This window comes from Halichoeres trimaculatus, unplaced genomic scaffold (assembly GCF_033239565.1).
Source record: "Halichoeres trimaculatus isolate MK-OKI-2021-1 unplaced genomic scaffold, fHalTri1.1 fHalTri1_scaffold_1, whole genome shotgun sequence".
In the NCBI taxonomy this organism is placed as follows: Eukaryota; Metazoa; Chordata; class Actinopteri; order Labriformes; family Labridae; genus Halichoeres; species Halichoeres trimaculatus.
In genome coordinates, this window is record NW_027437179.1 from 23,993,416 (window position 1) to 24,021,120 (window position 27,705).

Sequence of the window (27,705 nt, forward strand, 5' to 3'; positions counted from 1 at the left end):
AAAAAACTCAGAGAGCGCAGACCTCTGCCAAGGATATTGTGATTGTCACACAACACTTTATTCCTACTTTAATGTTATAATTCCATTCAGCACTGTCTGCTTTGGTGTTAGTCGATAATTTGTTACTTGACAGTGTTGAAAATTATGATGAACCACTAAAAATTTCATTTTTCAAATCTTAGTATCCAGAATATTGCCAGGATCTGGATTGTACTTTTACATTTGTCAGAAATTATCATGACCTTTTCTTGTATTGCTTTGCAAAGCAATCTGACCTTTTATCGTGGAGTTACAATCACAAACGGTTAAAACGACCCTATCTCACAGTGATAAAGAATCCTTTATGAAAATCCTGGATCCAGATGGTGATCCAGATCACCTCCAAAATTTAATCACTTCTTCCTTATCCCATTTTTAACATTTCCTGAAAATTCAATCAAGATCCATCCGTTACTGTTTGAGTTATGTTGTTTACAGACAAACAGATAAACTCTCCCAAAAACATACCCTCCTTTAAGCACTAGAACTGACACAACCCCAAAGTTCTTTCCAGGAGCTCTGAGCTGTGTCCGGTTAGTTCTCATTGCTTTGTCTGTGTCTATCTGTTAGACTCTGCGTGCTGCAGGGAAGACCTACATGGTCTTCTTCGTGCTGGTCATCTTTGTTGGTTCCTTCTATCTTGTGAATCTCATCTTGGCTGTGGTGGCCATGGCCTATGAAGAGCAGAACCAGGCCACTATTGAGGAGGCGGAGCAGAAAGAGGCTGAGTTCAAAGCCATGCTGGAGCAGCTCAAAAAGCAGCAAGAAGAAACACAGGTTGGTGCCATTCTCATTCTTTGTCATACGCACACTATGACCCTTTTTGTGTTTATGATAATCACATGTCCTTTTTTCTCAGGCTGCTGCCATGGCCACTTCTGCTGGCACAGTGTCAGAGGCAGCATTAGAGGATGAAGGAGGGGGGCATCTGTCTCGCAGCTCTTCTGAGGTCTCCAAACTGAGCTCCAAAAGTGCAAAAGAACGGCGTAATCGCAAGAAGAAATGGCGTCAGAAAGAGCAAGAGAAAGAGAAGGGAGACAGTGAAAAGGTTGTTAAGTCTGAGTCAGATGATGGCAGCAAGAAAAGTACCATCCGATTCCCAGGAAGTCGGCTGGGTAGGAAGACATCCATCATGAACCAGGTAAAGTTAAGAAGTAAAATGATGATGTAAAGGTAGCCTGTGTTTCATCAAACATGTGCATTGAGTTTATTGTTGGTCACACTCTGAGAAGTAATGAGCAGTTACTGGTCTCTCTGCATAAAAGAATGAACATGGTCAGCAACAATACTCAGGTACAAAGAGACCTTAAGTCCCCCACACCATTACACCACCACAAGAAGCCTAAACAGTTGATTCAAGGCAGGATGGATCCATGCTTTATGTTAACACCAAATTCTGAGCCTACCATCTGAAAGTTGTTGCTTTCATGGGGCTTCTTGTGCCTTTTAATTGGAGAGGATAGGTGGTGGATAGAGAAGGAAACAGGGTGAGTGACATGTAGGAAAGGTTCCACAGGTTGGTTTCAAACCCAGGCCACACACTTGAGGCCTCAGCCATACAGGCACCCCTCGATGTTGTGGTTTGTTTTGCAGACTATGTGGGTTTTGTTGCCACACTATTCTTTCTTGGTTTCTTTTGCCTCTCTTGGTCATTACTAAAAAGTTTCTCAAAATCTTCTCATGTTTCTTAAAGGAATTGTTGTGTGGTGATCTCCCCCCAATTCTATCTGGATATAAACAACATGTTAAGTCTTTCCTGTACTTCATTTGGCTCTCCAAGATTTAATCTCCTATGCATTTTATTACCTTAGCTCTGTTCTGTACCTCTTAACTACTCTTTCAGCAAAGGCCTGATTTTGCTCTTAGTGATCCTGTTCTTTGGGAAAAAAAAATTAGCTCTCCAACTGCAAATGCTTCCTGCAAACAATCACCCCAGGTGCCCATCAGCTCCAGTTAGATAACTTTTTTTTGATTGTTTTGGGACAAAAGAACAAAAGCACACAAAGGATCTACATCAGAGTAACAGGTATTTTGTATTTCTTGTCCATCTTGACAGGAAATATGCTATTAAAAAAGGTCTAATTTTAGCAAATGGAGTTTTTTGCATAACTGAACAGAGCTTCCACACAGAACTCGGCTGCTCTGTGATTTTATTTTGATGATTGAACAAAACCAAAGGCTCTGTGTCAGACTGAATCATCGGAAAAACACGTTAGGCTGCAGATGTGGTCTGCTTATAAGTTTGCAGTAAGTTACAGCACTTAATTGGAAAATAACACAAATCCTTTTTCTATGGATTTTTTTTTTTTGTGGATATTTTTTCTATCCCAATGCCTACCATGTAGTTAGACATTCATTTTGTTGTAATGGTGTGACTATTTTTTTTGTAAACCAGTTTTCAAGGTAACAACACCCTAAAAGTCCTTTATGAAAGTATGTAACACCTAAGCAAGTATCAGTATGGGTATTTAGATAGGTTTAAAATGTTACCTTGTTTTCATACAAGAGCAAGTAATGTACATTTTCACAGTGTGACTTTATCACTTCCCTTCTGAATAACATGAATAGTTTTTCCTTTTCGCCCATTGATTTATTTTTGTTAACTACATGCTTCACCCAGTATACACATCAACAAACTCCTGCTGTTTCTGATAACCCTCCCATTTATCCCTCTCTGCATCTGTCTGTCACACCTCAGTCCCTCCTCAGCATCCCCGGTTCTCCCTTCATGTCACGCCACAACAGCCGGAGCAGCATCTTCAGCTTCAAAGGCCGCTCCAAGGACATGGGCTCAGAGAACGAGTTTGCAGATGATGAACACAGCACAGTCGAGGAAAGTGAGGACCGTCGAGGCTCCCTGTTTATCCCTTACCGCCGCAACAGCTACAGTGGCTACAGCCAGGGCTCGTCACGTATCCACCCGCTAGCACCCCACTCTGGAGGCAAGAGGAACAGCACGGTGGACTGCAATGGCGTGGTGTCTCTCATCGGCCCTGGTCCTGGCAGACGGCTTCTGCCTGAGGTGAAAATAGATAAGGCAGCCACTGATGACAGTGTAAGGACGTCCATGGGACACCAATACAGTTTAGGCATGATGGTGGTGGCCCCGGTCTCTGCAGCTTCTCCTTTACCACCTCCTCCCTTGGCTCTTGTTCTAGCTCCCTTTTCCTCCCTGAATATCTAGAATCTGTCTTTTTATTTTGTGTTTCACGACTGCTGACAGCCATGCTCTGATTTTATAACCCTCTTCAGCTGGTCATATTACAGCTCTTATGGTGTTACAGTACCCCAAAACTTACTGCCTCACAAGCACCATGATTATTATTTCATTAATTGACATCTAACAAGCAAGAACTGTGATTTCAGCCTCCTTTGGTCCCCCTAACATTTTTATCACTAAGCTTATGCATACACCATCATTGTCACTCACACATAGCTATAAAATATTATAATAATCATTATTTTATTTTATTTTTTTTACTTTCTACATTTATCACTTACTTGAGGGCTTCCCACACCCACACTTATACTGATTTTTCTACTTTTCTATTTATTTCACTTTCACTTTTTATTTTCCTTCCTGTCTTTCCTCCTTTAGTCATAACTTCTCCTCTGCTCCTGAGCCACTGGATGGTGCAAGAACAAATTTAAACCTCTTTTTTCTGTAACAATATTACTTCTCATTCAAGCTAGCATGGTAGCCCCCTCTTTGACTCTCAACCAATAAACCTGCTTTTGTCTTTTACCCTTTCTCAAAACGTAGCATGGGGTATGAGTCATGTATCCCCCTCTGTTCTTGACATGCATGCGACTGCATGCAGGAAAATTCTGTTGGTTTAGGGGTTGTAGATGTTTTGTGTAAAGTGCAGAAGAAAGCTCAAGTAAGATTATTGTAAATTCTCAAATTAAACCAAACCCGTTAATAATTCCCATGATTATAATAGAAAAAATAGGCAAAATTGGAAATAAAATCATGACTTAATGTGCTTATGGTTCTCCTTTAAGATATGCTGAGTAAAGCAACAGTTTGAGAATTTACAGTATAAAATTGATGTGTTACATGATTTGCTTTTGGAAAAAGCTCAGATTGAACAAATACATCTAATTTTGGGGAATCGTTCGTTTTATCTTATTACCACTTTTTCTTCCGATAAAACCAAAAACTCTTATTGATTGCTAAACCCCAAGAGCATGAATTTTATTGTATGATATGTTATTCCTGCTTGTCCTGTCTCTGACTTATATTACATCTATCTCTGAGCACAGACCACTGACGTGGAGATCAAGAAGAAGCACTCGGGTTCTCTAATGGTATCTGTGGATCAGCTCAACTCCTCCTTCAAAGGAAAGGACCGGGCCAACAGTCAGATGAGCATGGTCACTAACACGCTGCTAGAGGGTACAAACAAAACATATTCCTTTTTTCTATGTTTACCATGTTTTATCTTTTTAAATTGCACGATTATCTGTACTTGATACTTAACATCCAATCAGCCCTGCATTCATACCTAAGGGTAAATGAATGGAGCAAAGCCTGCGAGCTATGCCAGTCAGACAACTCGAGCTGCGCTGCTGTGCACATATCACATGACTTGTCTTTTAAACTGGGATGCTCCCATCTCTTTCGCTCTGCCTGTCAATGCCTCTGCTGCCCTACATTTGTATTGCTGCGCCTTCTTTTGGCCCCACCGCCATAGCAACCACCTGCAGGCTCCAGGGAGAGGGGGTTGTGTTTAATATGTTTTGCTCATCACTCCTCAGTGTTGATATGTAAACTTATCTACAAGGAGTGATGAGGTCAGCAGATCCTGGGCTCCAAACATAAAAAAATATTTGCTGCTAAATAAACTATTCAAATGTGAGTTGTCTGACTGAAATGCTCTTCCTGTGTGTGTACGCTACTTTCAATAGATACAGACATGAACGCTGTTTTTTTTTCTTTTGTGGCCAAATACATGTTTTTGTTTTACTTTAAAGCCCCCTTGCTTAGTATGATTACTCTAACCTCGTCCCACACAAACTTTCCTCTCTACAGAAATTACATACCCACTTTATGATCTCTTACTGATCATAAAGTTTATGTATGATTTCAAAGTTAAAATTTTACTTTTGTAACTTTAGAGACCCAGTCACAATAGTTCTTCTCACCTCTTTTGGTTTTCTGCATGTCTCCCTGCAGAGTTGGAGGAGTCTCAGAGAAAGTGTCCTCCCTGCTGGTATAAGTTTTCCAACGTCTTCCTGATCTGGGAATGCTGTCCCATCTGGCTGAAGATCAAACACATAGTCTATTTGATTGTCATGGATCCATTTGTCGACCTGGCTATTACAATCTGTATCGTCCTCAACACCCTCTTCATGGCCATGGAGCACTACCCCATGACGCCGCACTTTGAGGATGTCCTTGCTACTGGAAACCTGGTGAGAAACTGCAGTTCTTCTTCTCCTCTCCTCTCTTATACCACTGCTCTTTATCTGTGTTATTATTTTATGTTTGCCAGGGCCACATTATCTCTGCTAAAGCTTTCCAAGTTCAGTTTTCCCCAACTGCATAACCTCAAACCAGTACATCAATGCATCATTTGGTATGTGCACTTAAGAATACACACAGTGAAAGTGAATATAGGACTCTGATGGGGTCTCATTAAAGATTTAGTTCCATTTTAATGCAGCCGGCCAGCCTGCTCCCCAAACTCCCATCACCCCCACTCAGGTCACTTTTTGCTTTGCGCTGCATCCTGCTTACCTCTACTCTACTGGATTCTGACTGACTCTTTCCCACTCTTTCATAAACACACACGTAGAGAATCACAGAATTGCTGTCATGGTAATGTAGTTTGATCTCTGCAAGACTTGTTAGGCTTAGTAAATATTAATGAAATCTGCAGCAGACATTTTGATTTGTCGGTGCTCTGCCCTTGCTGTCAGGTATCAGCGGTGCACAGCTGTCTGAGGGCAGCACGACTGGCACTGGACCAATGTTAAGACAGGAAATGAGGTCATAGGGATTGGCAACCTGTCAGGAATAAAACAGGAACTGAAGTTGGAGGAATCAGCTGGATGGATGGTGCAGAATGAATCATTGGGTGTTCTCTGCAGCACTGATTGGGCAAAAGATAAGCTGTTGGGTGGATGGCAGCTCAGAATACTACAGCCCCTTGTGAGCTCCGCTGAAACACAAACGCTCTGCTTTACGACCTTGCCCTTTCAGAAGAGTCCTCACTGCAAGCAAAACCAAATCCATTTCTTATCAGCAGCACACAAAGTTAGCAAGGCAGCTATTTCATTATGTGCTCAAGATTTCTGAAGTAAAAGAAAACCCAGCTTTTTTTTTTTTAACCCTGTGCCGTTATTATTCAGAGTTGAAAGAAATTAAAGCAATACGCATATTTCTGTCACATTTTCGTTTTATTTCCTGAAAGAATTTTTTGAGGGCAAATGTCTTGGCTCTAATTTTCCAAAGATGGATGGTTGAAAGGTAAGGACACATTAGAAAGAGGGGGATTATTTCATTCAGGCACAGTCTCTGGAAATCAGACAATGTTACTTACAAACCAGTACAGGGGGCGCCAGTGTAGCCTAGCAGCCTAGGTTGCGTGCCTAATGAGGCTAGCCCTCGATCAAGCAGTCTGGGTTTAATCCAACCTGTGACACCTTTCCCGCAGGCCACTCTCCACCCTATCCCTGTTTCCTGCTTTGTCCACCATCCAATCCTCTCTGAATAAATGCCCAAAATATAACTTTTATAAAAAGCAGTACAGAAGAATTTGATTCTAAATTTCTAGCAAATGCAGCAATCATAAATCAGAGATGGGTTATTCTACTCTTAAGGCCCCCTTAACATGCAACCAGGGACAAGTTTAATATGCTAATTTGCATTAGCACTGGTCCATAACACCATCAAATTGAAAACTAATATCTGCTTGTTAGCACATATGCCCTATTTGACGCTAAAGACACATGCATAAGTTTAAGAAGGCCTGTCCCCTTATGCAAAATTACTTTACCCTCAAAGGTGCTGTAATATTTTTACAAATAGCAAATTTTTCAACCTTAAAAAAAAGTATTTTATCATTGTCAAGCTAAATCCTGGAATAAAAGTAACAATGCCTTACATTTTTCACCAAAAACTCAAATATCTGTTAAAGTTTTAGACATACTCGAACATAATTTAAAAAAGAGCAGATGCATTGAGTGCTGCACAGAGTGGGACAAGGTGTGAGAAAAAGTGCTCCTCTCACCAGTGTGAGGATCCAAATATATACTGTACTTATTTAAAGATCTGAGGCACTTAGAGTTTCCTTTGATTAAAAGCTTTCATTTTTCAGGACTACAGACTCATGTTAACAAACAGACCATGTGTTTCAGCCATTTAAGCGCTTTTTCGAGCAAGAACAGCGGTTGCAAAGTTGCTCAATATCTCTGCAGCCCTGTAAAACTGGTGTCATGGTTTATTTTAAAACATCAGTGACATCTGATGTGTTTATAAAAAATGCCTCTTTGGCTCTGAAAGTCACCAACGAAATTAAATTGTTGAGCAAAAAAGCAAGGCACAAACTGAACTTTCTGCTTTTTTCTTCTTCTTTTTTATACAGGTTTTCACAGGTATCTTTGCCGGTGAGATGTTTGCCAAGCTTGTAGCCATGGATCCCTACTATTACTTCCAGGAAGGCTGGAACTGCTTTGACGGCTTCATTGTGACTCTGAGTTTAGTTGAGCTGGGACTGTCTGATGTGGAGGGTCTGTCAGTGCTCAGATCATTCCGATTGGTAGGTTGATGCAAGGTTGTCTGCATTTGTTCACCCCTTCTTTGACCGCCTTTGGTCATCACACAGAGTTTGTGAGAAATATGTTGTCAGATGAAATATTGTCCTGTCACAGTGGGAAAGTAGTTTTGTTTAAACAGTAGTGCAACTTTTTTTTTCTACAAAGCTCAAAATCAAGGATGAGATTATGCCTGTATTAAAGTTCAACGGTGAGGTAATCCAGTGTCTTGTTTCTCTTGTAGTTGAGAGTGTTCAAACTTGCCAAATCATGGCCCACCCTCAACATGCTGATCAAGATCATCGGTAATTCAGTCGGCGCTCTGGGTAATCTGACTCTTGTGCTTGCCATCATCGTCTTCATCTTTGCCGTCGTGGGAATGCAGCTGTTTGGCAAAAGCTACAAGGACTGTGTTTGTAAGATTGCCCAAGACTGTGAGTTGCCTCGCTGGCACATGAACGACTTCTTCCACTCCTTCCTTATCGTGTTCAGAGTGTTGTGTGGGGAATGGATTGAGACCATGTGGGACTGTATGGAGGTGGCCGGACAGTCCATGTGCCTGATTGTCTTTATGATGGTCATGGTCATTGGAAACCTGGTGGTAAGACCATACATTGATTATATCAAAGCCCAATAAACTACCCCCCACTCTAATAAATGCTGATGGAAGTTAATAGTAGCCTGTTGGAGTTTCACTTCTTATGAGCCATCCATTTAATGCTGTTTCGGTGTCTTCTTTGAGGTGCTAAACCTGTTCCTGGCCTTGCTGCTGAGCTCATTCAGTGCGGACAACCTCGCTGCCACAGATGATGACGGTGAGCCCAACAACCTCCAGCTGGCAGTGGCTCGCATTAAGAAAGGGATCGCCTGGCTCAAGATTAACATGAGATTGTTTGTAGCCACGGTCCTTAAGAAGGTAAGGATAAATTTTTTTAAATTATTGGTTGTTGATTTTTTAAGCCCAAACTTTAACTTTTTTTTTATATATATAAATGTGGGTTATAGTCAGACACATTTTTCATGGTGGTCTTCTTTTCACTGGGACTTACAGCCTATAGAGGACGAACAGAAGCCCTTGGATGAAATGTATGAGAAGAAGCTGAACTGCATTGCGAACCACACAGTGGACATCAACCGTGAATTGGACTATGCTAAAAATGGCAATGGGACGACCAGTGGCATTGGGAGCAGCGTGGGAAAGTATATGATTGAAGAAGACTACATGTCCTTCATCCACAACCCCAACCTCACCGTTTGTGTTCCCATTGCTGTTGGCGAGTCAGACTTTGAAAACCTCAACACGGAAGATTTCAGCAGTGAATCGGATGTGGAGAACAGCAAAGATGTGAGTGAAAAAAGTGCAAGAATAATAGAAAGATGTTAGTCAAGAGACAACAAAGGTTTGCTTGTTTTAGAGTTTGTTGATAATGTGGGTTAATTTATATGATAGGGGAATACAGCAGGTCATATTTGGGAAAACTGTAAGAATTCCAAATATTGGGGTTTGGGTCAATGCCAGATTTGAAAGATTATAAATTCCTAAATGTACTCAAAAATCCCAAGGTTCAGCATATGATATAAAGTGATGTAACGAGTCTGTGTGCAGGTGTGTGAATGTGTGTATGTTTGTGCCCATACAGCATTTTCAGATCCATTAAGCAGAACAAGCCTAAGCTGCAGTGCTGAAGACATTGAGTTTATTTGACATTTTAGCACATCCATTTAGACACAATGAGCCTGAGTGCTGACTCTAGAGGGAAAGATAGAAAGGCAGTCCTGACCGGACCAGACTAACATTTTGTCTACTGTATGGTACAAATGTGTGAGAAGGATAAGGGAGAGCCAAAGCTTGTAGAGAAGTATGATTCATGGGTCACCTTGACCTGGTTTGTAGCAGGAAGAGAGGAGATAATGCAGCAGCATCACTACAGGACCTGCACCAAGTCCATATTTCCACTGGGTTTCCTCCACCAACAACACACCAATCCTCCCTGCACCACAGGCAGCCACGGGGAACACTGCAGGGAGGAGACACAGACAGAGCAGCTGACAGCCAATCAGAGGGGCAGGAATCCATTCGGCTGTTTGGTTGAAAGAAAGTGGGAAGAGAGGAAGCAGAGAGAAATGTGAATGCGGCCTTTGCTGACGACTTAAGATTGTAAAATGCAGTATCATTCCCAAGTGAATTGATTTGGCTGAGTGTTTCTGTATGTGTTCGAGTGTTTAGAGTTAATGGCGATAAAGCTGCTCTTCTGCTGAGGTTTGGTTAGTTTGCCCTGCCTCACCTTGACCCATTGTTCAGATATTGCATGATTTATTGGTAAGTTTCACTAAGACACTCATTTTTACGGTCCTCGCCCAATGGGAGCTAGTTACAGTACATGTTTTTGTATCGTGTATGACACAAAAAACTTGAAACAAAAAACATCGGTATGTCAGTACATAGAAATAGCTGAATGAAATTAGCTGAGCTGGTAAATACAATAACATGAAACAGTAATGAGCATTAACATCTAACTCTCATCAGTTTGAAACATTTTTTTTGCGACTGCAGATATTGTTCTTATTTTGTTTTCTTACTCTTACATTTGCTTGTTCACAAACACACAAGGAATCTTAATGTGTGCATGCATTACAGTAACCGTGATTACCAGTGTGATTAATCACTGAGCAAATGTAATGACTTCCCTGTCAATTTCTAATAACCGTGCAGAGTAGGAGGTGCCAGAGGAAGATCCAACCACTCTTCATGGCTACAACATGTTTACCTCCAGCAATAAATCATGTCATGCATATAAACCCAAGGGGGAATTACTATAATGGCTAAGCTGGCATTGTGCCGTAGTTACCTGCTGGCTCCTCACTGTTGAGCCTGGGAAGTTCAGAGAGAAAGTCAGATGTTGAGCTGATCTCTCTGTTGTTCTGTTTGCCCTAGCTGGATGATACCAGCTCGTCTGAGGGCAGCACGATAGATATCAAACCTGATGTGGAGGAAGTCGCTGTGGTGGAAGTAGTGGAGGAGTACGTTGACCCTGATGCCTGCTGGACGGATGGTAGGTCGTGCTTAATAACTAACTCTTACACTCACTGCAACACTAGACAGACAGGGGTCAGTAATAAACACTATACTTTGTGCATTGAAGTCTCTGTGTTGATTTTTTACATTCTATATCTTTCTCTCATGTGTACAAGAGTAATTGTGTTTTAATTACCATGCAGAGTGTGTGGCCAAATACAAGTGCTGTGATGTTCCCATCACTCATGGATGGGGGAAACACTGGTGGTTCTTGAGAAAGACCTGCTACCTGATTGTAGAACACAACTGGTTTGAAACCCTCATCATCTTCATGATCCTGCTCAGCAGTGGAGCCCTGGTAAGACCACAAACGCAAACACAAACATACACAAGCATCTGAGTGTTTCCACTTATGGATAGGCTCTCCAAAGTTTTAAGTGCTTTACTGGTATAATAATTGATGTAAAAGAAGAAACTCTAAATTAAAAAAATAACATGCATTTGTTCAGGAAATGAGATAATTATAAGGAAATGCATAAATAGTGACAAAAGTTCTTGACTTCCTTTTCCTCTGCAACAGCTCTTGATATGATTGTTGCTGATGGATAGCTAAGTGCTGTAATGCGCCAACCTTTAAACCAGCAGAACCCAGCTTAGGTTTGCAGTTATATAGAGGGGGGAGGTCTGAGGCCAAATCAAAAGGCTTATGTGATGGAGATCAGATACAGCCAATAGAAAAGGGTAAAACTGAATTAAAGTAAACTTTATTGATAAAGCACCTGTTGTTAATGGAAAATTAAAACCCAAAGTGCGTAAAATTGGCGGAAGAAGAGAAACTGACAATAAAAGTTGACTACAGCAAGAAAGAAAATGGAGATAAAATGATTAGAATGGGATAAAATTATATGGACATTTAAAGGCAATTTACTAAAAGCTGTCAATAAGCAGTAGGTAGAAAAATAAATGAAAACAGTGAAAGTTCATTAAGAGGAAGGAATACTACAAATAAAAACAAATGCACATGCTAGAGATTAGCACAGTGATTGTCCTCAATGTCTCGCTGTTTCTCTTTAGGCCTTTGAGGATGTGTATATTGAACAGAGGAAGACGGTCCGCATCATTCTGGAGTATGCTGATCGGGTGTTCACTTACATCTTCATCCTGGAGATGTTGCTGAAATGGGTGGCCTACGGCTTTGTCAAGTACTTCACAAATGCCTGGTGTTGGCTGGACTTCTTCATTGTGGATGTAAGTACATTTATATACCAATTTTTGGTTTTCTGATGGTGCAACAGTGTTGCTGATATGAATGGATTGACTTAACAGCCTCACAGGACAACTAAACCAGTCTACAGCACTGAAAATGCCTTCCTTTTATCTTGACAAAGCTAAAACGACTTAGTGACAGAGAACATTTCTTTTGAGGTGCATGTTGGTCATACAAGGAGGCTTTGTGTCTCAAGATTTTTGACCACATTTGCTGTCACGCAATTTTTTCAACTTAAACTTAATTTGATGTGAAGTCATTATAGTGGAGAGACTGTGGTCTTTGTAAGAGTATGTATATAAACCACAGCAGTAGTAGAGTCCACTAGTAAACTAATAAGATCAGTGATTTCTTAAAAAATTCCATACAAGTGTCATATTTATATATTAATTGCTCACTTTGTAAATATCTAAAAACCCTGATAAGTTCAAAAGCTCATTTTCCTCAGGACTGCTGAGTCATTCAGTGTTTATCTTCCTGATGATCTTTTTGACCCATATGGTTTATTTTTTTTACTGATGTTCATGCATGATATGTTTATTCCTGGAGCATTATTTAAAGGTTGGTATAAAAAATCACACATTACATGGTTTCCACAAAGACCCAATAGGATTGGGTCCTTACTTCCTTGTAACACAGACTGCACATGGAGAGCTGCGCATTATTCCTAAAACTTGATGTGTAAATCTTTACACAGTACGAGAAAGGCATACCGTATGAAAGGCAAAAGCCGCGTTTCCACCAAGCAGTCCGGGTCGGTTCGTCTCGGTACGGTGCGCTTCTAGCGGCGTTTCCACAGACTCATCCCGGGACGGATCCCTAAAAACCGAGACGAGCCGTCCCACTTTTTTGGGACCCTTTCGTATGGGTGCCAGACTGAACCGATCCGCTCTCGGGAGGTGGAGCAACACACTGCAGACGGTTGATTGGTCAAAAGAATCGTCACTTACCCCGACAGCGGCTGCATTTCTCCTGGCAGCACACAGACTTCTCTGAAACGAATCTTGATTGCACTTTGTAACAGAGAGTTACATGAAAATCACAGAGAGGACGAAATGCTGCATGTCTTTCTTCCATGCTCTTTGTTTACTGTGTCGCGTTTTCTTCTTTGTTGGATTTAATCACGGGGTAAGCTGCTACGGCGTCGCGCTATTGTTTACCAGCTGTGGCTTCCGGCATGCGGCTTACACGCCGCCCACCACGAGAGGGCACAGTTTGCTGTGGAAACGCAAACGGGATGAGACATAACTGTCCCAAACCGTCCCAAACCGTACTGAACCGACCCGTACTGTTTGGTGGAAACGCAGCATAAGATGTAATACGTGGCTTCCTACCTGGAACGAGTAACAAGTCATGAACTCAGACACCAGCCATGAACTGATATGTAAAATGAAACTGTAACAGTAAGTGCAACAAACCCTGAAATGCATTTTGTGCATTAGTGTTTTTTTCATGGGCAACTTGTTGTGGTGTCTGAAAGGCACACCATGCTCAGTCTAACTGTACCTGTAATGTGATGTATTTCCTGTGCAAACAGGAAGTTGAAGTGGACCATAATACAACAACGTTACTGCGAGTCAGGGGTTGTATGATCTGCTTAGGTTAGAGTCCTCTCCAACTGAGCTAATGACCATAAAAGTGCGGGATGTCACTGTGAAGTACTGACTGCTTTTCAGAAAGTTGCACTTTTCCACAAACTGAAAAGCATTACTTCAGTGTGTCTCTCAATGCGGTGAGAATTTTGTGAGTTCAGAAAGTTCAGAGATTTATCTCAGAATTCATAAATTAAAGTCGGAATCAGTGAAAATGTGACAACACTGAATTTACAGCATCATCAACCTTTGCATATTTCTGTTATTTTGATATGTTGATTGATATGTTTGATAGTGACAGCCAAATATAGTATTTAAATGTTGGCTTCTTTTAAAGTACTGGTACAAACCATGGAGCCCTTAACACATTTAAATACACAACCTCTGACCTTTGCTCCTAATTCAGACATTTTCTCTGAATTCTTGAATAAATCTCAGAACCCACCGTAAATTGTCTTGTCCTTAACATCTTGAATGTATTTGGTTATTTGTTTTATGTCGTGCTGGGTCAGGTGTGGGTTTGTAAATTGTCCTTTGTCCCCCAACCACCAATGCTCCACTGTCCTTGACTGGTGGTGCCTATCTGTCTGTAATTTGAGTATTGTTCACTAATGTACAGTATACTATGTGTTTTTGGTTTTCCTCTGCTTATCTTTCAGTTTATGCTACTCTCCACATGAGTGGTATTTGGGGATACATACCGTCTAGGTTTATAAACAAATCGATGGGAAAAAAGTTCTGCAGTGAAAAATGCTCATGCAAATGCAATAATTGATGTTAAAATGAAAAAAAAGGAATTAATTAATATTGTCTAGAAGCTGCAGGGTTGCAAAGTTAACTTAACTTGAAAGAGACATAAAAAGTTTTTTTTATGTATGCTCACATCTTTTAGTTCTAACCTAAGGGCAAATTTCCAGCACCAGCTGAGCCCACTTTCTGGAGAATCAGGTGTTAACAGATGCTAACTTTTCAGCACTGGCCAGGTTTAATTTTACATGATTCAATGTTTACAAGATACTTAAACTCTTTCTCCCTCTTAAACACATGATAATGCCAAAATAGACCTAAAGATGTGGTATCATGCTTTCCATATTTTAGAGATAGGTATTTAATTAAAATGTTGGATGTCAATTCTAGCTGTGGGCATAGTTTCAAAATGTGAGGTACATGTACGGTGAAATAGTCATGTAATGACGCTGTAGGACGTTTTTAATGTCTTTTTAACAAAAGTCACACAGATTTAGTGAGATCAACACTAGCCTGGTGTCACAAGACCCATCAGCCAGCATACGATCATTTTCACTTGCAGGTGGATCCAGAGCTGCAGTCACTCTTAACTATCCTCCCACTGAAGTCATATATGCTTGACCAATCATAGTTATTGTTTAGAAATGGGTTGGGTTTTATTAGATGAGGACAAAGGAGCACTGCTTTGGGTATTTTGTAAACAACCAAGATCACAGCTTCTGCTGCAGGAAAGTTAGTTATACCTACTATTGCTGCTGTTTCAGTGAACCAGATGATGTGTTTTTATTAACTGAAGAACAAACAACTGTGCTTACAGTGTTAATTCATAAGAAATAAAAGAATAAGTAAGGCTGAAAGGATAATCAAAGAATGTAACACTTCTATAAAGCCTTGAGATACAATGTAAAGCCTGAAAAATGAGCATCATAACCCTTCTTCAACAAATAAAAATAAGTGTTCAACTCCTTTGGGTATCTTAACACTTCTTGGTTTTACAGCACACGTAGAGGCCATATTTGAAGAGAAGATGGAGCAGCAGAACTGGGTGACAGTAAATTCCCAGTCACTTTAAAGCCTAAGGCCCCTGAACCCTATTGAAAAATATGATACTCTATCAAGGACCCTCCTCTCCTACTTTACAAACCACATAGCCTCTTTTAGTCCCCCACTACCGGACCATTGAACCAAAGGGGCAGCAAGTGCTAACACATCAACTGTGTTTTCAAGTGGGCACCGCCCTTCACCAGTGTTTCATCAAGTTAGGCCCAAGATACCTCAGAGAGGCTCAACACTTAGCCCCAGCATCCTGGTATAACCCTCCTCCTGTTTTCTTTCACCACCACTCATATCTATGGATATGTGAAGAGGAAAAAGAAGAACTTAACAGCAGGAGGAGACACATCAGAAAACGGACAGGGAAGCAGAGCCAGGGCAATGAGTCTGTTAGGGTGTGAGCTCGGACTATGTGTTGACTTTCCCGTGCAAAATCTTGGCCTAACATAGACCTGTCCTCTCTCTCACAGCAGGTTCCTCTTATTGTCTCTCTTTAAGTTAAGAGAGACATTCTGCAGCAGTCGACAGGGCCTGGGGGTCGATGTGTGAGGGTGCAGGGTAAGGTTTATGTGCTGTGTTGGGACTCCTACTTTCACAGGTTATCCTCTCTCTTCTAACCCTGAAAGTTGTCCTCAACCTTCTGCGTTTTTCTCTCCCCTCTTTAAGTGCGATGCTCTCTGGTGTGGAAACTGTACTGTTTTGTACTGTGTACTGTGTGTATATTATTGTGTCACATTGATTTAGTGTTTGTGAATACATCTCTCCTCTAATTTTTTCCCTTTGTTTGACTCTTTATCTTCTCTCCCTCTCACTGTGTCAACCACAAGTTTCTTTCCAGGTGTGCTCACTGTGCTGTTAAGCTGGTTTTCACGCCAGACTGGCTTGCCAAACTAAACCAAACACAAACAGAAGCAAACAAACACAAAAAAGACAAAGAAAGCTTGTGTCATATGCACTTTTTAACTTATGTAATTACCCCTGTTTAACTTTATGTTATCTAGATCTACGTACACCACTTATACAAGTCTCCTTGTACTGTCTATAACCCTTTAGCAAGTATATACAGGACCCACTTTTCTCTTTATATTCCCTCTAACTATGTGGGTCCTCTCTTCCTTTGCCTCTGTCTCTTTCCTCTCCTTCTGTCCCTATCTGTGTAGGTGTCTATAGTCAGCCTTGTAGCTAATGCATTGGGCTACTCCGATCTAGGTCCGATTAAATCACTCAGGACACTGAGGGCCTTGAGACCCCTCAGGGCCCTGTCACGTTTTGAAGGGATGAGGGTAAGACCCAAGATACCAGACAGTTGGTTCGTCTGCATGCAAACTAGACAAAAGCAGCAACGCATGCTAGAGATGGCAACATAGCAAATATAAAAATACCCCTAAGAGACCAAAGTAGACGAAAGCTTTGATGAGTGAGAAGCTTTTTTGCATGGGTGCAGATCACCTCAGATGGTCACAATACATCTGATTTGATTTATCATATTTTTTTCATTTCATATTTTATAGATTTAGTGCTATGATGGAGCAATCTGCAGTGACTTAAGATTTGGAAAACAGCTTAAAATCAACCTGATGCTTTATGAAATACCAAACCCAAAACACGGATGTAATGAGAATGATGCAACATGCTCAAGTATAAATTCTGGTTTGGAGCATTTATACCAGCTGGGTGAACAACTAGAGGTTTGACTGAGCCATCACACAAAAGTGTTAATACAGAATCACAGGAGAAAATGAATGGAGACCACAGATTTTCTGAGCAAAGTCATACTTGGTGAAGAACCGGTGGGGCCCACAGTTTGACAAAATGATTTGACATTTGTGCTTCCTGTAAACGTGATCAATTAAAAGTATGCAAAACGGAATTAATATCTGTATGTTTGTATCTACAGACTGTGGCACTTCATTTTGATCCCATTTGGGCCCAGCAACTAACTAAATTTAGCCTGAGAAAGAAGTCTTCATTTGGTTCTGTGATCATTATCTAAATGTGTGATGAGTTTTGATCAGCCTCTTGTTGTTGCTGGGCAGAAAAACCAAACTTGCCAGTGTCTAAGCTCAGCATCCTTTGACTGTCGCTCTGCCTTTAGTGTCCTGATCCTATCAGAGTTTGGCTTTGGCATTGTCACACTGGAAGAACAACAAACTTCTGGTTGCATACCCCCCTTTCCCCCTTACCATCCTCACTCATTCCTACTTCTACCATGACCATGATTTTTATAAGTACCATTTTGCAGTAGTTTTATCATACTGATGCTTTGCCTTTAGACTATTAGGCAGATAACAGGAAGAAATAACCTTGTGTGCCTGATATGTGCAGTTTTTTGTTTCAATTTATTTTTATTTTTTGTTAATCTTTGCCATGGCACCTACGTGTTAAGAAATGCACACTCTTAAGGTTTCTTCTTTAAGCTCATAACTTTTTGATTCCCAACCTGCTCTAGCGTTACTTGGCTATAAAAGAATATAAATTTCTGTTCAATACAAATTTGAAAACCTGGAAGAATAACAGTTTTTGGGGTGCAACAATATACTGTAGTGTAAAACATTGCCACACATCACCACTAAGCTAAGCTGGCACCTATGCTGGAAATGTATTGCAGTGCCATGATCTGTGAATGGATTCAACTTTGAAGCAATTTATAATTAATTAACTTTGATTTGCCAAACCAGCAACGCTGACCTCCTAGAGAATTGGAAATATGATTGACAAAGCTGAGAAACTTTTAGTCAAACAACTTTACAAATGCTCTTTACCTCAAAGGCCTACTCTAAGCAAAACTAAAACTGATTTGGACATTTTAAGAAATTATTTTGAGATATTGGGAAAATAAAGTTACTGTTGGTCATTTATATTTATTTTAACATTGTATAAATTTGTTCCATCAGACTTCATACTCTTACCTGAATATGTTGCTTTACCATGAGCCAAAAATATTGTCACACCCCTTAGTTTTTAGTCACGATGAGCTTCTTCGGCTGAAAAGTCAGTAAATTAATCAGAAGCCATAATAGAAAGGGAGAGTGTGCGTTTCTATCTCTGTGTGTGTTGATTTTCTTGATACTGGATATCTCTGTGCTGCTACTGTGTAGATGCTAATTCACAGAGCTTCTGTTTCGCTCGCTGTTCTCCACAGGTTGTGGTGAACGCCTTGGTGGGTGCTATCCCCTCCATCATGAATGTGCTGCTGGTGTGTCTCATTTTCTGGCTCATCTTTAGCATCATGGGTGTCAATCTGTTTGCCGGGAAGTATTACTACTGTTTCAACGAGACCGCAGAGGAGTACTTTGATAAAGAGGATGTCAACAACAAAACAGAGTGTTTTGCACTCATTAATGCAAACTACAGTGAAGTCAGATGGAAAAATGTGAAGATCAATTTTGACAATGTGGGTGCTGGATACCTGGCTCTTCTACAAGTGGTGAGGAACATTAGGTGTCTGTTGTTTTTCTTCTCTAAATTTAAGTGTATAACCGGTGTCTAACACAGTGTGTCTGCCTACTTTAGGCAACATTCAAAGGCTGGATGGACATTATGTATGCAGCAATAGACTCCAGAAAGGTAAGCTTTGGCAAATTAAAAGCCTAACTTAGGTGTCCACTTTCTGTAAAATTGTTGACTTGATGTTGTGCTTTTCAGGTGGAGGACCAGCCTGTCTACGAGGACAACTTATATATGTACATCTACTTTGTCATTTTCATCATCTTTGGCTCCTTCTTCACCTTAAACCTCTTCATTGGTGTCATCATCGATAACTTCAACCAACAAAAGAAAAAGATAAGATTGATTTTCCTTACTTTTGTATCTCAAAGCAAGCTATGTGATGGATTATTTTGTTTAGGAAAAAACAGCTTTTAGGAATCAGGTGGATGATGAGGATCACTGCTTTTCTGTCATTTAAAATAATGGCTTACTGGGTAGGTTGGCGAAGGTGATATTAGTTCATGTATTTTAGAGGAGGATCTTGAAAGTTTCCAGTCAACCTAGCAATGTAGATTCATATTTACTGTTTAGACTGAAGTGATGAGTGGTTTAATTGTTGGAGTAAAAAGAAGAGTATTTCTCTAAGATGGTCAAAGAAACAAGATATTTTGTATGTTAATAGAGTTTATGAGATAACCCTACAAGTGTTTCAGACTTAGCACTGGAATTAAAGTTTTTTTTTTGTAGATTGTAACCAACTTGTTTTTTTTGTCCCTGCACTTTGGAGGTCAAGATATCTTCATGACAGAAGAGCAGAAGAAATACTACAATGCCATGAAGAAACTAGGTTCAAAAAAGCCACAAAAACCAATACCCAGGCCTCAGGTTAATTTTGTCATCTTTGTCGTTAAATTTGTTTGTTTATCGAGTATTATTATGATAGCTCCAAGTACCTTCTGTCTCTCCCTCCATCTCTCCCCAGAACAAGATCCAAGGCATGGTGTTTGACTTTGTGACGCAGCAGGTGTTTGACATCTCCATCATGATACTCATCTGCCTCAACATGGTCACCATGATGGTGGAGACAGATGATCAGTCAAAGGAGACAGAGGAAGTGCTCTACTGGGTTAACTTTGTCTTCATCGTGGTCTTCACTGGAGAGTTTTTGTTGAAGCTTTTTGCGCTCCGTCACTACTACTTCACCAATGGTTGGAACATCTTTGATGTGGTTGTGGTCATCCTGTCAATTGTGGGCAAGTATTTAAAAGCCAAGTATTCACACTGTTCAATTAAAGCAGCTGGAATATTTGCCATGAGTTAATCACATTTTTCAAAGGGTCAGGTTGACAAAATAGGTCACTTGTCCCATGTGAGCTAGAGGAGTACACTCACATAAATGTCAACTTTGCAGCATTTGGAGATTATATTGGAAAATTTTGAAATTAATAAAATTAAAAAAAGCAGGTCAATCTCCCCTTTGCTGGTCATTTCCTGTACATGTTTAAATAATAAATAATGAATTACACTTTGGACTAATCTAGAAACATTCTTCAGTTAGATAATATAAAGACTTGATGAACAGAGACAATATCCTCCAGTGACTGTAAACACACCTGTTTTCCTGACATGTTTAGATAAAAATTAAATGATCAGTACACGCTGCATATTTTCAGCAGACATCTGTTGTGACTCTTTGTTTCTTTCAACCTTTAGGAATGTTTCTGGCTGACCTGATCGAGAAGTACTTTGTGTCCCCGACGCTCTTCAGGGTCATTCGTCTGGCTCGAATCGGCAGAATCCTGCGTCTCATCAAGGGGGCCAAAGGAATCAGAACTCTACTGTTTGCCCTGATGATGTCACTTCCTGCCTTGTTCAACATTGGCTTACTACTTTTCCTGGTTATGTTCATTTTCTCGATCTTTGGTATGTCTAACTTTGGCTACGTAAAGCACGGGGCTGGAATTGATGACATGTACAACTTTGAAACCTTTGGCAACAGCATGATCATCCTGTTTATGATCACCACTTCAGCTGGCTGGGACGGCCTGCTGCTGCCTATCCTAAACTACCCTCCAGACTGTGACCCCTTACTGGAGAATGCTGGCACCCCTGCCACTGGGGACTGCGGCAACCCGTCTGTGGGCATCTTCTTCTTTGTCATGTACATCATCATTTCTTTCCTCATTGTGGTCAACATGTACATTGCCATCATCCTGGAAAACTTCAGTGTGGCCACAGAGGAGAGCGCCGACCCGCTCAGTGAGGACGACTTTGAGACCTTTTATGAGATCTGGGAGAAGTTTGACCCTGATGCCTCCCAGTTCATCACCTATGCCAAGCTTTCTGACTTTGCTGATGCACTTGAACACCCACTTCGAGTCCCCAAGCCCAACACCATTGAGCTGATTGCCATGGACATGCCTATGGTGAGTGGCGACCGCATCCACTGCCTGGATATCCTGTTTGCCTTCACTAAACGTGTGCTGGGTGACAGTGGCGAGCTGGACATGTTGAGACAACAAATGGAGGAGCGTTTTGTGGCGGCAAATCCATCCAAGGTCTCTTACGAGCCAATCACCACAACTCTGAGGCGCAAGCAGGAGGAGGTGTCAGCCAAAATCATTCAAAGGGCCTACCGTGCCTACCTGGCCCGGCGCGGTTTTGTCTGTAAGCGCAAACCAACCAATAACAAAGCTGAGAATGGCGGAAACAATCAGGACCAGGAAAAGAAGGAGGGCAGCCCCTCAACTGCCTCCCTGCCCTCCTATGACAGTGTAACCAAACCTGACAAGGAGAAACAGGATGAAAACAACGAGGGCAAAGGGGGAAGGAAAGAGAAAGGAAGAAACCAAAAAGACATCAGGGAATCTAAATGTTAGAGTGTTGGAATACTAATCACAGTAATAACAATAAAAAATATAATAATGTAACTTCAAGCAAAGCGAGAGGAATCTCACCCACACAGATGTACAGATTATTTCATTTGCAAGTCAGAATATAGAATTCAATACTTTTGTTTACAGACTTCATTCTTATATTGACGCAGAGGGGAGCAGCTTGGTCTGTTACAGCTTGAAGACTCTTGAATTTCAGTCAAACCAAACATAATCAGCATACTGTGTGACTTTGTTTTGTCCAGACTACTGAGCTCAACAAAAGGGAATGAAAAACAGGCACGGTCTGTGTCTGCTGAGAGGCAGATTGCTCACTAAACACTGGTCCACTGTTAGGACCAGTAACTCTACACCAAGGGGTAGAATGAGAACAAGGAATTCAGCGTCTGAATGCAAAAGCGGGATTCCTGTGGAAGACAAGTGTTGTAAAGGAAATGAGGATGCTGCTATATGCTGAAGGACTGTCCTCCTCATGCAGCAAATGAGGCGCTCTGTGTCATTTGGTACTGATATGTAAAGACGAGCAAAATGACACTCACTCTGTACGAGCCAACGGAAAGATGACTTTCGAGTGAAAGACACATATGACAGAGAGCGTTGGAAATACTTCTGTTTTATTAAAGCTAGAAATTGTTCATTTGAGCAGCAAAATGCAAACAGACAAAAAAAGGAACAATATTCTACATTCTGCCCATGTCACTTAACTCTTCTACTCATTTTATCTTTGTTATACCCACATCGAAATGCTTTTTTTTTTTTACATGGGCTTTCACACCAATTGGTTAAGGGTCTGTTTATAATGGGGTCAACTCGGGCCAAGGGCTTACATTTACCCAGAAAGATTTCCAAACAAATACATAAATAATTGTGCTTGTTCAATGCATAGAAATGACTTGCATGATGGCATGTTTTGATCAGAAATCTTGCATGAATTATCATAGTCCACAAGACACTAATACTCAGACCACAACAGTGGCTCGACTGTAAGATTGAGACATTGTCAAAAATTTGAAAGCTCAGAGTTCAGAGTAATATGTTTAAAAAGATAAGAGATATTGGGGTTAATCATCTTCAAAGGTTCTGAATTTGAATGTCATTACACAACACTTTTTAAGTAATAATATGTTTCAATGATCCCTCTTTAGACAGAGGAATGCAATATGAGGGTAAATAATACCAAGGTTGTGCATCAGATGGTGAAATTCAAACAATTCTTTGCTGCTGTGGAGATTTTGGCTGTGTAAGATGTGGAAACGGATGTCCGTGTGTTTAATGAGACTGACATGTTTGTTCATTTGAAATGTTTTAAACAGTGCAAAACCTTGAATCTTAATGCTTATAATTATAATTTGTATGCACCTATGTAATGTTCCATTCTGCCTTCAGTTTTTGTGTGAGCGGGCATTTATGAGTCCATCTGTTGGCTCTGAGAGGTGTGTGGGGATTTCACAGGTTTGGCAAACTCTACTTCTGATGTTTCTCTGTAAGTGGTTAGACCTTTCTGAAAGGGCTGAAAAGTCTTTTTGTTATCCTTTAGTTTATGTCATGTAATGTCATGTAGCTTCTTTACATATGTGTGTTTTGTTTTGTTTTTTAATTTTATTCCCTGATGTTCCAGTAATATTTTGACCGTTAGTGAGTCTTACTTTACGCACTTTTATAAGCCACATCGAAGATGATGTTGAGAGAATTAGCAGTTTGCTGGGATGAATTTTCTGGAGCTAATGTTATCCTATTTTAACTGGAAACAGAAAATGTATGAATGGGTGACAGAAACATTGTGTATGGAGAAGCCAAAGAGATCTGCCTTGCTATCCCTTGTTGCCCTTTGTCCATGAAGTGGGATTGGGTGAAGTATGCCCTGCCCATCCAGTTTTTTCGCTGTCAGTACTTGACAGAGAGACCCTAGAAATGTATGCAATGCTTGAAAAATTCATCCCTTTTTCTCAGGAGATATTATAGCTGTACTATTATGAGCTCTCCAACAAAATGCAAGTGAATGTGATGGGAGTTTTATGAAATCATGTTTTAACCTTTTCTGTTTTATGCTATGTTGATGGACAATGATCTCGGCTTGCTGCCTTATTTTGGTGGCCGCCTGGTCTGGAGCCAGTGTGGTGCTTCCTGCTTACAATGCTTAGAGTTATAGGGCTAGAAGCATCTCAGTGAAACAGCAACATTTTGCTCGCTTGTATTGGCAGATTACATTTGTGGTTTAAGTCATTATGGACTGTAGTCTGGTCACAATTTCAACAAACTCACTAATAATGTTCACCCAAATCACAAATACAGGAAACACTGTGAGGAGATGTCATGACAATGTATTGGGATGTGTTGGTTTGAGCAGCTTACTCACTACTCTAGCTGCTCATTGGATGGGCCCCAGATTTCTGTGTTCAACAAGTGCTCTGAGCCTCTCGTTTGCCACTTTTCTTCATCTTGCTCTTCTGCATAACAGATACCAAAATAACCAACAGAGCACTGGATGCATCCTTATGGTACTATGAGCCTAAGCACTACACCACTGCTTTTGCACTTCTTGTTGTGCAGTTATGTCACTTCCTGTTTATGAGTGACTCCCTCATCCGTTCTCAAAGTTCTATGGTCCAGTTGCTGCATGAGATCTCCAAAATCAGTGTGGGTGTTAACTTGAACCAAATAAAACTCTGAATGATAAGCATAAAAGCTACTGCCGTCCATTTTCTCCAAGATCACCATGGAAATATAGGTGCGTATGACAGAAAGAAACCCTAAAAGTAGACTTACATCCATTCGGTTAAAAAAAAATCAAATAAAAAATATAAAAAATAAACACAGTTCAGGCTATGTTCTATATGGCACAAAGCTACGAACAGACTTTTTATGGTACTTTAAATAATGTAATATATTATTTTCTTTTAACAGCATGTGTAGTTTTTTGTAAATACAGGATTACTTAAAAAAACTACAGCTATTAATCTAACACTAAATATAAATAACCGTAAATAGAATGGCTTTCAGCTGACACCCCTTGTCACACTTGTTAGGCTGTGACACATTTGTTAGATGAAGTAGATTTTTTTGAGTCACTTTTCACAAAAAAGATGGGAGTAAACAAAAAGAATCTATACTAAAAGCAGAAATTGTACTTAAACTGTAAAATTCAATACATACATATACAGAGCTATTACATATATATTATATATATATTCTACTACATATATATATAGTATATATAGTCCCCTGTCCAGTCCTTGCATTGAAGTGAAACCAGAACCACAGCGTGTACATGATACTGTTTTTTTCTTTGTGTGGTACGTTCAGAGAAAAACCAAAATTCTGCAAACTTCTGCATATTGGGTACCAGCGTACAATGCATGGTGTTGTACTGGCTGCTTGCTGAGAATTGTGGAGCCTGCCTTGGTGAGAGGATTGCACTACCAGCATACCCTTTTGTACGTGTGAAGATGTCTTGCCCCCTAGTTTCGTATACTGAACACACAATATATACAAACGTAGACAGAGGAGAAAACACACACTAACATGCACTCACTCACAGCCTGTCGAAGGCAACTGCTGGCTTATCAGTGTGCCCCGGTAAGAGCCACAGCTCACTCTTTGTGTGACAATTCTTTGCTCGTTTCCGCTCTAACCTTCCTTCATGTTTCCCCATTAACACGCTGCTGCAGTTTGGAGTTGACGTTTAATTTTGCTGTCACTTTCGATATGATATAACTAATGATTTAAGGGTTAGCTGTCTTAACTGTCTGTGTGTTTGTTTATGGTGCAATATCTCTTAACGGCACGTGCCTTTTTAGCTTCCTATTTAGTCTGTCAATAAAAATCAGCAGCAAGGATCTCAAAAACCTGAGGGAGTGAGTCAAAATGGAGCACGATAGAAATGATGTACTGAGTTCAAAATTAACTTGTAAACTGAAAACTCACCACCTAGATTAGACTGTCTGGACTAACATCTTGTAGAGTCATGTAGTACAAGTGCTCTCTCTGTGTGTTCTGCTTACTGGCTTTTGGGCTAGTAAGAGAACAGCTTGCCTTCTGTTCAAACACTTTTGTTCATTTCCAAATGTTGGTTTACCAATCCTTATAAGGGGCCATTTCTTTTGTAGCATGACAGAGATGATTTTGTAATTTATAATAGATTAGATAATTTCTTTTTGTTCCTGAAAATAGGCTAACTTAAATTAAGAAAAAACAACTTTTGTCTGTCATTATCTCTTGGCACTGATGCAGTCAGAGAGAGGACGTGTGTTGCACAACCACATGGGACAATAAAATGAAAATCACTGAACGGTATCTTCATTTGAGCACGAATCTATTTCCAAACAATAAAGCAGCCTCCAGTTACACCTCTGGCTGGTGTCGTTTTTATCACACGTAATGTTTTCAGACATGTGGATGATGTTGTTTGAATTCACTCTTCAGATTTGATGATGTTGTTTGAATTCACTCTTCAGATTTGAACAGCTCAGTTTTGAAGTGTGTGTGTGTGTGTGTGTGTGTGTGTGTGTGTGTGTGTGTGTGTGTGTGTGTGTGTGTGTGTTTCCACACAAGAGAGAATTTTGCTGCTGTTTCTTTGCTAGGAATCGCTAGAACTGCACAGAGGACAGTGAGTCATTTGGAAATAAAAATGCAAAATTGGACAGCGATTCCTAAATCACACTGTCATCAGTACTTGAATACACTCGTGTTTTGAGTTGGTGTTTTTGGGTGTGTCATGGTGCAACACCGCTGAAACGGCTGTAAGAGCAGGTGTGTTTGTGTGTGATTGTGTGTGTGTGCATGCATGTGTGTTTCTTTCCTGCCTTCCCCCTTCTTTGTGTGTGTATGTGTGTGTGTAAGGTGGTGCACTGAGAGAGGGAGGAGTAGTGTGTGTGTATGTGTGTGTGTGTGTGTATGTGGGGTGGGGGGGAGGCAGAGACAGCACTGCAGTGCAGATAGATGAATGCAGTGGCCTGGGCTGAGTCAGCAGCATGTTCCCAATTGGCTCAGACTGTACAGTGCACTGTGTAGCACCTCCTTACCCACAGCTAGCAAGCAGAGGGAGAGCTGGCTAAAGCAAGATGAAAAGTAGAACAATGAGCAGAGGCACATTCCATGAAGACAAAAATAAAAAAAAATTAGCCTGCTGCTTTTCATTTGTCCCTCACTTCTTACCTGCAGTGCTGCATGTTGGGATTGCATCATTGACGGTGTATAATTTGATACTGTATCTTGCACTTGATAACAAAAAAGAATGGATTTTCACTGAAACATAACTGTTAAATGATATTGTATGGTTTTGTAAAACTAACAGTTTTATGTATCAGTTAAAGGTGCAAATGAAAAAAGAAACACTTTGATTTTGTTGTTTTATTTTTAACATCAACAAATGAAAAATGTCTTTAAGCTGCAATATTTATTTTATTTGTTGGCCCCCACTGCCCCACCTTTCACAATGGCTTCTGTGCTTCTTGCACCAGATCTGATTTGGTTGCAGAGGTGGGAGTGAGAGTAAGTAGGACATCACTGGGATCGGTCAGGGCTGCCTTGGGCAGGTGAAGTTTGTTTAAAGGAAAGAGGGGCGGTGAAAGAAATGATAGTGCAGCCTACTAGTCAAAGTGATAAAGAGACAGGGAGACAGCAAAACCAATAATATAATGATAATAAATAATACACTTCATCTGTGAAGCGCTTTTCAGATGCTCTAACACACTTTACAAAATCAGCACACAAAATTAAAAATAATTTAAAGCAAACCAATCTTATAATGCCAAGCAACATATTATACAAAGGGATAAAAACACAAAGCAACTAAAATCAGTCTCGCAAAAAATCAAAATTAAAAGCTGTTCTGAACAGATGAGTCTTCTGAAGGTGGACAGGTCTGTACAGACATGGATGAGTCTTAGCAGGTAGTTCCAGAGGGTG

General features: G+C 40.5%; 1 protein-coding gene across 5 annotated transcripts in view; it reads left to right on the forward strand.

Moving 5' to 3' along the window:
• The window catches only part of scn8ab (sodium channel, voltage gated, type VIII, alpha subunit b), a 51,362-nt gene extending 25,172 nt beyond the window's left edge, over positions 1 to 26,190 (forward strand). For 3 of the 5 annotated variants that reach the window (XM_074674473.1, XM_074674456.1, XM_074674465.1), the window contains exons 10-28: positions 610 to 816; positions 899 to 1,180; positions 2,738 to 3,094; positions 4,306 to 4,438; positions 5,219 to 5,457; positions 7,632 to 7,805; positions 8,045 to 8,401; positions 8,543 to 8,716; positions 8,852 to 9,145; positions 10,736 to 10,853; positions 11,020 to 11,174; positions 11,891 to 12,064; positions 16,636 to 16,758; positions 18,618 to 18,902; positions 18,989 to 19,042; positions 19,121 to 19,258; positions 19,685 to 19,789; positions 19,887 to 20,157; positions 20,618 to 26,190. In XM_074674473.1, the coding sequence (XP_074530574.1) occupies positions 610 to 816; positions 899 to 1,180; positions 2,738 to 3,094; positions 4,306 to 4,438; positions 5,219 to 5,457; positions 7,632 to 7,805; positions 8,045 to 8,401; positions 8,543 to 8,716; positions 8,852 to 9,145; positions 10,736 to 10,853; positions 11,020 to 11,174; positions 11,891 to 12,064; positions 16,636 to 16,758; positions 18,618 to 18,902; positions 18,989 to 19,042; positions 19,121 to 19,258; positions 19,685 to 19,789; positions 19,887 to 20,157; positions 20,618 to 21,783 (4,806 nt within the window). In that variant the 3' untranslated portion in view covers positions 21,784 to 26,190. The remainder of the gene's footprint in view (positions 1 to 609; positions 817 to 898; positions 1,181 to 2,737; positions 3,095 to 4,305; positions 4,439 to 5,218; positions 5,458 to 7,631; positions 7,806 to 8,044; positions 8,402 to 8,542; positions 8,717 to 8,851; positions 9,146 to 10,735; positions 10,854 to 11,019; positions 11,175 to 11,890; positions 12,065 to 16,635; positions 16,759 to 18,617; positions 18,903 to 18,988; positions 19,043 to 19,120; positions 19,259 to 19,684; positions 19,790 to 19,886; positions 20,158 to 20,617) is intronic. The other 2 variants (XM_074674489.1, XM_074674482.1) reach the window with 1 other exon arrangement.
• Positions 26,191 to 27,705: the final 1,515 nt, after the last annotated feature.